Below are 11,909 nucleotides of genomic sequence, written 5' to 3' on the forward strand. Positions count from 1 at the left end.
TCCAAGTATATATTAACTTTTCAATTATATCAAAAGGACACCGGGCGTGTTCGACAAAATTAGCTGGTAGCGGGTAACTTGTAGCGGGTAGCTTGTTGGTTGTAGCGTTTTGTTAAACGCTACATGATGTAACACTTGGATTTGGAGCGTTTTGTTAAAACTAAACGATAGAAGTTTTTAGTGCCGAACGAAGCTTTCTGTTCAAAATGGAGAGTTTTCTCAAACGCTAGAAGTTAGAAGCTCTCAAACACTTCAAACGCTCCGTGCCGAACACGCCCATCATCAGAAAAGCTTATGTAACTTCAGGTAAACTTCTTGAATTATATGATTAAATTAATTAATTAATAAAATAAAACATTTGAAAGCAGGCACTTGTTATTTACATGACTAAATTCCTTAATTAATTGGTCGGAAATTTCCCTTCGACACTCCAAAATTGAATAGTATGTAATTGACAATTTTAAGTAATAGTACTAAATTTCATTATATTATTTCGCATCAAACAATATCCTACCTAATAAATAAAAATACTTTTGCCATTTGTCATCTTCTCCTTCATTTTGACAAATGTCATTTTTTAAGATTTTTAAAATTGTTATTTTCCACTTGTCATTTTTTGGAGAATTCTTGATTTTCTTAAAATAATTTTTTCGAAAAATTCTAATGGGCTATATATGTAAGGTTATCATTCTATTAATTTGATAATAAATTCTCATAAATGCTTTAAATGATTTGATTTCATTCATAAATACTTCAAAAGATTACATTTTATTAAGGAAAAACGTTATTTTATAAAATATTTATTGTTTATATATATTAATATTAAATTTTTATTTTTAATAAACCCATATAATACACGGGTCTCACATCTAGTATTCTTAGTAAAAAAATCCAACTTGAGACGAATTTATCAAGTAATCAGTCGGTAGCTTTTCGGAACAAGTTGGTGGTTAATTTAAATATGTCTTGAAGGACATGCATGACACAGCGAGTTTCTGTATTAATTTAAAATCAAAAGAAATTCATTGTGTTATTTGATTATAAGGAAAAGGCCAAAAGAGTATTATAATTTTGCGTATTTGATTTGTGCGCAATTTTAAAACTTACTCATGGGTGTTGTTAATGGCACCCGAAATTTGGGTCAAAACCATTACAACCTTAAAGTCAAAACCATAGAAATATAATTTTTCTACTGTTTTCTTTTTTACCCTTACCTGTCTTCTTTTTTAAATAAATTTTTTTACAATATTAAATGATGGTTGGCAATGTGATATATGTAATTTACGGAGTTATCATTCAGGTCGTATACCAATATAGAGTTTAAATTAATCGAATAATCAACTCCGGTACCCACTAAGAACTCGTTGGCGCTGGATACGACGAAAGGGGAGCATATGTTGGTTGTAGCGTGGTACAAGTACCAAGGATGGCAATCACATAAAGAAGAGTTGAAACAGAAGGAACAAAAGGAACAGAAGGAATTAGTGCTTGGGCACTGCATTTTTGCAATATTTGGCTTTGGGTTTCAATGTTTATGTATGGGCAGAATTGGGGTTTAGGTTTTTGTATTTTGCTGGAGATCTTAGAGAATTTAGGGTTTGCTTGTGTAGGTGAAGAAGAAAAGAATTTTTAGAAGTGTGTGTGTGAGAGAGAGAGAGGCCCTTTAATTATATATATATATATATATATATATATATATATATATATATATATATATATATATATATATATATAGAGAAAACCTCATAAATGGTCCCTGTGTATTGAAATGACGAAAATGCCCCTCACTTAACAGTAGAAAGCTGACGGAGTTAGGCAGAATGACCATTTGTTAAAAGTTTTGAAACCACAGGGACCATCTGTGAGGTTTTTTTAAACTTAGGGACTAAACTTGATATTTTCGAAAACCACAGGGACCATTTTTGAAGTTTTGTCTAAAAAAACATCAAAATGGTTTTGAAAAGGAGACACGGTGTGATTCAGTAAATACAATCATCACATTTTTAATATTATATTAATTAAAGTTACTATCAATGGTTTTGTACAGATGCTTTTGACTTTTTCATCGGATGTCTTTAAAATCCTTTTTTTTAAACGAAAAACTATTCTACTTCTAATCTAATCCTAAACACCACCTTTGTCTCATAGTGAGACTTGAACCCATGACCTCTCATTTGAGAGAGTCACTCCTTAAAATCCCCTTATGCATCTGAAAAAAAATGTCAACGACTTGTTTTTGGAAATAACAAAGTGGCAATATTTTAAGTTGTATATAGAGATGGCAAAAAAACCCGTACCCAACGGGTACCCGAAACCCTAACCCGAGTTGACCGGGTAAATCCCCGAGTTGACCGGGGATGGGGACGGGGATGGGTATTACCCGAATATAAAAAGCGGGGATGGGGATGGGGATGGTTTTACCTGTCGGGTACCCATACCCGTACCCGAAACCGGCCCGAATGGGTACCCGATATATATATATATATATATATATATATATATATATATATATATATATATATATATATATATATATATATATAGTATTATTTATGTTTTTATTTTTAATAATGCATGAGCAAATGTTCACTAGACAGAATAATGTTTTCTAACAATCAAACGTATAGTTTTGGGAAGACTTTTTATGTCTTTTTTTGCATAGAATGATTTAATTTGTAACCTTGAATGTTATTGTTCGTGTTTGAAGACATTCAGTGATTACAGTGTTTTTTATTAGTTTTGTTAGTTTTTGTATTGTTGGTTAATATATAATTATGAGTTATTTTTCATAAAAGTTCAAAATTTTGTAACGGGGAAAAATCCCCGATTACCCATTGGGGATCCCCGATACCCATTGGGGATGGGGATAAGGATTGATTTTTAATCCCCGATGGGGATGGGGTCGGATATGGGGATGGGGATGGGGATGGAGAACACGAAACTCGGTATACGCGTACCCATTGCCATCCTACTTGTATAGGGTTGACTATGCCTCAAATTTCCCCCATTAAATAGCCCAATGAAGTACGACAATATAGATAAAATCAATACCCATATATAGTTTTGCTTATTATATTTTCCGCTTTCAATCATAGTTACAAAATGCAAGCCTTTCAGTTTTTTCACTTGCTCATATTGATTTCGTTAACAACAAGATTAATAGAAGCTGATTATTACGGAACACCACCATGCAGTGCGATGTGGTGTGGACGTGTCCTGATTAGCTACCCTTTCGGAATTGGAAGAAATTGTTCTGCCAACGAATGGTTCAATATCATTTGTAAATCTTGGCGACCGTATCTATCTGCACTTGACAACGTAGAGGTGCTGGACATAGGCTCAAACACAGTCATTGTCCAGATGTCCGTAAATAAAGGCGATTGCAAAAATCCAATCAAAGATAGCAATCTTCTCCCACACACCAGCAATGGCCAAAGTCCCTTCCGGATTTCCAGATCGCTTAACAGATTCGTCTTTAAGGGATGTGGCAACGGGGCTATCATGGAGAATGGAACTATTGTCGCAGGTTGTTCAACGACTTGTGGCAAGGACACTGTTAGTGACGTCAGTGACCTTTATAACTGCTTTGGCGATGGTTGTTGCCAAACTACAATTCCTCATGATATGAAGTCGGTTACCTTTAATCTAACAGGATCGGAAAAGCACAATGGAGATAGAGCTTGTGGGTCCGCCTTCTTGGTGGATAGTATACAATATTCACAAGACTATAACAGCCAAACTATTGGTAAGGACCTTGCTTTTGTTCCAGTGTCACTTGTGTGGAACGAAACTAGCTTAGCAAGCTCATGCAACGAGACGTGTGGGAAGATCCCTATTCTCTACCCTTTCGGGATTAAAAGAGATTGTTCCAAGAGCGATGGGTTCAATATTGATTGTAACTCCTCTACACCTTATTTATCTGCTTTCAACAACGTGGAGGTGTTGGGTTTTAACTCGGAGAAAAAAACAGTAACTGTTAATTTTCCCATGGTTTCTGATTGTGGGAATCCGTTCCAGAATAACAATCTTGAACTAAGCACAAGTCTTTTTCATTTCTCCAGTGCAGAAAACATGTTTGTGGTTCAGGGATGTGGCAGTGCTGCCATTATGGAGAATGGTACTATTGCGGGTGGTTGTTCAACGACTTGTGGCAATAACACTGTTAGTGACACCAACAATTGCTTTGGCATCGGTTGTTGCCAAACTACGATTTCCAATAATCTCAAGTCATTTAAGTTGAATCTAACAGGGTTGGAAAGGCAGGATGGAAATGGAACGTGTGGGTCTGCCTTTTTGGTCGATAGGAAATCATTCATTGAAAAAAGATTTTCTGGCCAGTTTATTCCGATAGCTCTTACGTGGGAGACCTCAGCTAGTTACTCAGAAAGCTGCAAATCGTGTGAACTCCATGGAGGGGTTTGTTACATAAGTCCTAATGGGGTCTCGGGCATGGCTTGTAATCCTAAAGAAAGCAGCAACGAATCATATACTGGTCTCATTCTAAGTAAGGTATTCAGTAAATCTCCCATCCATCTATACATATCCTGTTTTTTACTATTCTTTTTATTTTGCTTCCACTTCCACTTTACCATTATTTTCTATATTTTACAAATTCATTTTAACAAGGTGATTTTATAATTTATCACATTCTATTAATCGTTTTATACTTTTATTAATTACAACATTTTGAAAAGAGAACCATGGCCTTAAATAATACTTGTGTTCTGCAGATTAGAAATTAATAAAATTTTGGCCAACCTGTTGTTATGATTGTGTGAAATCTTTCCAAAACCTAATACTGTTTTAGTATGCAATAAAACATTTCTTTTTATGTAAGTCCAAGGATTTATCTACAATTCCATTATTATTAATTGGTCTAATTAAGGTAACGACCCGCTCTACCTATCATTATATACTTATAAAACTTGCATTTTTTTTTAACCACATTAATTTGAAACTCCCATGACTTTTCAATTTCTTTTTGATAATTATTATAAGTTGGTTAATAAGGTTAAATAAATATCAAACCTAAAGTATAATCATATATAAACTAAATTTCAATATTAAAAAAATATATTTTCTTATACTAATAAAGTTTGTTTTTAACTTTTAACATATTATGCTTAATTTATCAGGCCTAATATGTTATATGTAAACCATTATCATTTTAAATTTGGTCAATTGCATAAAATATTTAAACTGTCAATTTAAATATAATCTTAAATGATCAACTTAAATATAAAATTTAGTTCAACTTAAACAACCCAAAAAATATTTTGTAAATAGTTAAAAGTGATAAATTGTAGTGTCTTTCTAATAATGATTATAAATTGGTTAATAAGGTTAAATAAGTATCAAACCTAAAGTGTCATAAAAAAATAAACTAAATTTCAATATTTAAATAATATTTTTTACTTTTACTTAAAAAGTTATGTCTTTAAAGTTTAACATCTTATACTTAATTTATTAGATTTAATATGTTGCTGTATGTAAACCATTATTAATTTAAAGCTACAACTTTTGAATTGTATGGACAAAATACTTAAATTGTTAATTTAAATATAATATTAAAGGATCAACTTCGATATAAATTTCAGTTCCATTTAAAAAAACCCAAATAATATTTTGTGAATAGTGAAAGGTGATAAATTGAAGTGCTAAATACAAAAACTAAATTGTAATATTAATTCACTAAAATATTTCGTAAAAATATTTTTATAATCGTTAAAAGTTTTGAAATAAGTAGCTTAAAATAACTTACAATAACAATAGTTAAAAATAATTATATATAAATGATTATATTGTTACATTTAAAATAAAAAAAAATGTTTGATGTTTTAAATAATTACATTGATAGAAATTAAAACGTTAAACAAATAAATTTTAAAAACGATTTAACAATAACAACAACTATAAATAATATTAAACCATATATTATATTTAATTTTATTCATGAGTAACTCGCAGGTAGAGGTCATTCAAAAGATTGAGATTATGCAGTTTTAATAGATGTATATATTATCATATAATTCAAAATTATCAATATACTATATCAACTTAGTATACGAATTATTATATCAAATTTAACAACAATATTATTGTTATATTTAAAGAAAAATATATTTGTAAAGATTCCAACTATATAGATGTTTCTGCGCAACGCGTGGGTATTCGCCTAGTTTATGTATATATTTATGTATGTTTATGTTTATATGTCTAGAGATTATTATAAGTTATATTTTATTTCTAACCTGTCTAGATATCAGACGTTGTTAGGGATGACAAAAATCCACATACCCAATGGGGTACCCGAAACCCGCACCCTTTTTGACTGGGGAATCTCCAGGTTAACCGGGGATGAGGACGGGGATGGGGAATACCTGAATAAAAAAAGTGGGGATGGGGATGGGGATACCGTTAATCCCTGACCCTGGACCCGCCCCCGACATATATTAATATATAAAAATAATACATAACATATATTTATAGTATAGTTTATAATACATAAATTTTGATCTAAGTAACCTAACTCATTAGTAATTACTTGGTTGAAATTATACTTTTTGCTTTTTCTTTTATCTAATTTAAACTCATGTATATATATTTTTTTTTCTCTTTGGTTTATCTATTTTACCTTATATATCAATGTAACGTCCCAAAATTCAAGACTAAAAATTTCTTTTAATAAATATTACTTAAAGTAAATCATTGATTCAGAACACAATCAACGTAATAGTTTCCAAAACACATGATCGTTATCAGAGTGAAACATTCTCAGGCTGACAAATCTATGGTGTGTGCCATGCGATCACCCCGAGCTCCATCATCCGCTACCGGAAGTACCTGAAACCAAAACTGAAAACCGTAAGCACGAAGCTTAGTGAGTTCCCCACCCTACCACATACCATGTATAACCACATACTGCACATACTGGGCCACGCCCGCTATCTTGGGCCTCGCCCCCTACCTCGGGCCTCGCCCGCTACAACGACCCTGTCGCTCCAGGCCCCGCCTGGCTTCGAGCCCCGCTCGGATACAGATCTGTTTCACTTAGGCCTTGCCTGTCACAGGGCCTCGCCCACTAACATATAATATAGCACATAAACATATCACATCACATCACATGATCTAAACACATACTAACGGATCTTGTCCTAAGGCCTCGCCTATCTCTGGGCCCCACCCTTGTCCTGCTACTAATGAGTCATGGAACCCCGTCCATACTCCTGCTGATAGTGAGGTACGCCCAGCCCACCCTCACTCCTTCCATAAATTGGGCCTCGCCCCTGCTCTGCTGCTACTGAGATGTGGAACACCATCCACACTCTGCTATTGGTGAGATACGGGACCTCGCCCACACTCACCTCCCTACCAGGCACATACAAGTATCACACAGACAATAACTATCACATAAACCATTCCTTGGGCACCCGCCCTCTATCATTGGACATCGTCCCGAATATCATGCTAGCATACTATGCCTAGGGCTAACCCCCGGGTCTTCTACTCATAACTACATGGGCCGGCATTGTGGCCGTAGACCCATTCATACAAAGGGAAACTCACCTGCACTGGCTGAACTGGCTGATGAACCCACTAGCTGCTGCCCGACAACTCTCTGAACTCCTGCTCCACTCACTCCCCGAGCTACCAATATCAATACAACACTGAGTCAAACTGACCCCTGACAGACAACCAAGTCAACTCTGGTCAAAGTCAACCTACCAGGTCAACCCTACTCGCCGAGTCACCCTATTGACTCGCCAAGTTCATATGTTCAGAGTCCTTCTATTCGCGACTCGACTCGCCGAGTCAGTCCATGACTCGCCGAGTCTACCGATTACCGAGTCCTGACCTGTCCAACTCACCGAGTCTCCATTCGACTCATTGATTCGAGTCTCAACTCGAAGGGTTCAAGGTTTCGCGACCTGACTCGTCGAGTCCAAGAACAGACTCACCGAGTCCAGGACAACCTTCAACAGACTCGCCGAGTTGTTCTTCCAACTCGCCGAGTTCCTGCCCAACTTCATCCGACTCGACGAGTTGTTCATCCCACTCGTCGAGTTCCTCCAAATCTTCATGCTACTCGCCGAGTCCACTCAAAGGACTCGCCGAGTCCATTCAGGTCTCCATACATGCAGAGGACTTTTGAGTCATGCATGGACTCCAAACTGTAGATCTACCCTTCCCAAGCCCATTCCTCACGTAAAGTTGCAAACTTTACGTATAGAGAAGGAGATCTAGGCAAAATACACCACAAACTAGGGTTTAAGGAAAGGAGGCTCCATAATCAACTCAAGGGCTACTACTTTATGCTTCTCAAGACCATAATATGCTTAGATCTGAAGTAGCAACTTCAGATCTAGCTTCTAAGTCAAAATAATAACATTATGGCTAAAAAGCCCCAACAACCACACATAGATCTAGGTGCAAAAAGGGTCCAGGAACTATTTTATTACCTCCAGATGCTCAGAATGAACTCACAATCCCAGATCTATAGTTCCTTCTTGCTCCTCCAAGTTCCTTCTTCCTTCTCCAAGCTTTAATGCACCTTCTAAGGCAACAAATGGCTCAAATAGAGAATATGGCGGCTAGGGTTTAATGTTCTGGGTGGAAGAGGCAGCAAAGGAACCCTAGGGGAGAGAATGAGGCGCTTAAATAGGCTCCAAGTCCCGAATTTAGGGTTTTCCTTGCACAGACCAGACTCGCCGAGTCCACTTGGCCGACTCGCCGAGTTGGTCACTTACACCTCAACCCGGATCCCGCTCGGACTCGCCGAGTCGACCCCTAAACTTAGGGTTTTCTTTCCTTTCTTGGTCTTCAAAACTTTGGGTGTTACAATCAATCTGATAATTTTTTCTACTTGATTTTTCATGTATGTATTTAAATTTGGTATAAAATTTATTTATATTTTTTCTGCAATTTATGGGTACTTATATATTTTATTAAATCTTTAAACTTATGCTGGTAAATTTGAAATATAGAGTTTTTTTTATGTAAAAGTTTGCATGTTAAAAGAGAAAAAAAAAATCTTTATTTCCCCGTTGGGGATCCCCAGTCCCCGTTGGGGGTGGGGATGAGGGTTTATTTATATTCCCCGATGGGGATGGGAATGAGGATGGGGATTGGAATGAGGATTCGGGGATGGGGATAGGGATTGGGGTCCCCTGTGCTCCCCGCCCCCGTTGCCATCTCTAGACATTGTTTTTTATTAAAAAATACATATGCGTGGAATATTTTAAATAGCACCTAAAGTGTACTAATTGTTTCGACACTATTATATTAATGAAATAAAATTTGTTATTGTTCTAGTTATTTATATTTAGAAATAGAAAAAAATGACTGAAAGCCTTGTAACTCACTGGACGAGCCCCTTTGGCACATATAATTTATTTAATTTTATATGGTTTTCTGGTTGCTCTTTATTACTTTTATTTTTATCGGCTGTGTAAGCATTTTGAGACCATTGCGTATAACATAGTCTTCTACAATGGGTCATCATGGTTAGTTAAGTGACCGAGTTTGTCACTCCATCCAAGCATTGGATGGTTTGCACCACTGGAATTATCAATCACCTATACAGTAATTTTGTAATTTTAAGAAACAATTTGATTGTATATTTTGAAATAAAACCGTTAAATGTTTATGAAATCAGGATAGCGGTTCTAATGTTAAAGCGAATAACAATGGTTGCATGTCTATAAGAAACTGTTTTATTTAGTATATACTACATAAACTATTTAGTTTAAAGGTGATATATACATTCAGTTGCCTATCTTAATTTTATGGAAATTCAATATTGACAAACACTCCGTTTATGTAAAATTTAGTGTTACAAGTTTCCTATGTGAAGTTTTTCTATTATATTTTCCTTCTTCAGGTGTGAGCATAAGCATAGGGTTGCTATTCCTAACAGTGACGAGTTATGCGTTGTACAATATTATCAAGAAAGCGAAAATGAAAAGAAGGAAACAGAGGTTTTTTAAGCGCAATGGAGGTCTACTTCTTAAACAACAACAAGCAACCGATATTGGTTTAGTTGATAAAACTATCCTTTTCACATCCGACGAATTGGACAAGGCCACAGACAATTTTAATGAGAATAGAATTCTTGGTCAAGGAGGTCAAGGTACAGTGTACAAAGGTATGTTACCTGATGGACGAATTGTAGCAATCAAGAAATCAAAGGTAGTTGATGAATGCCAACTAGAACAATTCATCAACGAGGTAGTCGTTCTTTCGCAAGTCAACCATAGAAATGTGGTTAAACTATTGGGATGTTGCCTGGAAACTGAGGTGCCATTACTTGTCTCTGAGTTCATATCAAATGGTACATTGTATGACCTTATTCAAAATGAAGTCGGTGAGTTCGCATGCCCTCTAAACCTGAGATTACAAATCGCTATAGAGGTTGCAGAAGCGGTTTCCTACTTACACTCAGCAACCACCATTCCCATATACCATAGGGACATCAAGACTGCCAACATACTTTTGGATGAAAAGTATAAAGCCAAAGTTTCAGATTTTGGAACATCAAGAGTTGTACCAATAGATAAAACTCATTGTACTACAACAGTCATGGGGACATTCGGCTACTTGGATCCAGAGTATTATAGCTCGAGTCAATTGACTGAAAAGAGTGATGTCTACAGTTTTGGAGTTGTTTTGCTAGAACTCTTGACCGAAGAAAAAGCAGTTTTCTTAACCAAAGATGTTAAAACAAGTTTAGTTGAACACTTTAAGGTAGCTATGAAAGAAGGACGTGGGTTGTCTATTTTTGATGCAATGGTTCTAAAGGAGGGGCCGACGAGTGAGTTGTTGGCCATAGCTAAGTTGTCATTGAAATGCTTGAATTTGAATGGGAAAAATAGGCCAAAAATGAAAGAAGTTGCTATCGAGTTGGAAGGCATTAGATTGTCATATATGCCGTCTACAATTCAAACTGCTTTTGGACATGTAAAGTCTAACGGGTCAACATCAAGATCATTAACATCCAATACTGAGTTAGAAGGCAATAGAATGTCACATGTGCCTTCTACAATTGGAACTAGTTCTGGACATGTGAAATCCCATGAGGAAGTATCACAAACACATGGTGGGTCGACATCTACATCATTAACATTTGAAGACGACCTTTGTCGATGAATCATGGTAAATCATAAGTTTTCCTAATTAAGTCTTAGTTTATTTCGGTATCAGAGTGTGTTAATAAATATGTGTATATAAAGATCAAAGATTATTGTATAGGGTATACCATGTTAAACTTTTTTCTATTAGAATTGTTAGTGTGAAATTTGATTAGTTAATGTTAATAAAAACGATTAACATGTTGCATTGTTAATGTGTTTTTAGTAAATCTCTTAAGTGTATTCGTAAATATTTTGATATTTTTGTAAATTTGCTTGAATTTGTAGAGTAAACGCCTTCAATGTAGCACCATTTTGATTTGTACCCGAATAAACTTTATTTCATAATTTAAGAGAAACAAATATTTCAGTTTAAAAATAGTTTATCGAGCGTTTATGATTATTTATCAATTATTTATGACTTTTTTTCATTTAAATATAGAATATATGAACCAAAACTTAAACTGTTAATGTTGCGTACTAATGTGTATATGTGTTTGTGGAAGGATAATTAGAAAGAAACTAGAATTTATTTCTATGTTGAGAATCGTACCAGGCAAAAACAAAATGAAAAAACCGACAAAAATGGGTTAAAAGAAACTCTTCTTGGCGATGAAAAACTAGGTATTTTTGTGGGTCATGTTAAGTATGGCCCACAAAGAGTAATTTGAGTGTCTAGGAAAGTAAGGTAATGTTTAATAACGTGAGTTTTCAAAGTACGATGTTTTAATAACCAAAAATGAAAGTACAATGTTATAAAAAGGAAAAAAAATGAAACTACAT

The 11,909-nt window shown here is 35.1% G+C and overlaps 1 protein-coding gene across 1 annotated transcript; it reads left to right on the top strand.

The window, feature by feature from the left end:
- Nucleotides 1–3,068: 3,068 nt before the first annotated feature.
- LOC145086944 (wall-associated receptor kinase-like 6) lies at nt 3,069–11,413 on the top strand. The gene is made up of 2 exons (XM_079024810.1): nt 3,069–4,504; nt 9,881–11,413. The coding sequence occupies exons 1-2, from the start codon at nt 3,103–3,105 to the stop codon at nt 11,143–11,145; spliced, it is 2,667 nt and encodes an 888-aa protein (XP_078880936.1). The 5' UTR covers nt 3,069–3,102; the 3' UTR covers nt 11,146–11,413.
- Nucleotides 11,414–11,909: the final 496 nt, after the last annotated feature.

This window comes from Lactuca serriola, chromosome 2, assembly GCF_051521515.1.
Source record: "Lactuca serriola cultivar US96UC23 chromosome 2, Lser_US96UC23_V15, whole genome shotgun sequence".
NCBI classification, from domain to species: Eukaryota; Viridiplantae; Streptophyta; class Magnoliopsida; order Asterales; family Asteraceae; genus Lactuca; species Lactuca serriola.

Excerpts from the sequence above, each read along its gene's own strand:
- LOC145086944 (XM_079024810.1), top strand. The coding sequence starts at position 3,103 with ATGCAAGCCTTTCAGTTTTTTCACTTGCTCATATTGATTTCGTTAACA. Across the intron at positions 4,505-9,880 it reads ATATACTGGTCTCATTCTAA|GTGTGAGCATAAGCATAGGG; the intron begins GTAAGGTATTCA and ends TTCCTTCTTCAG.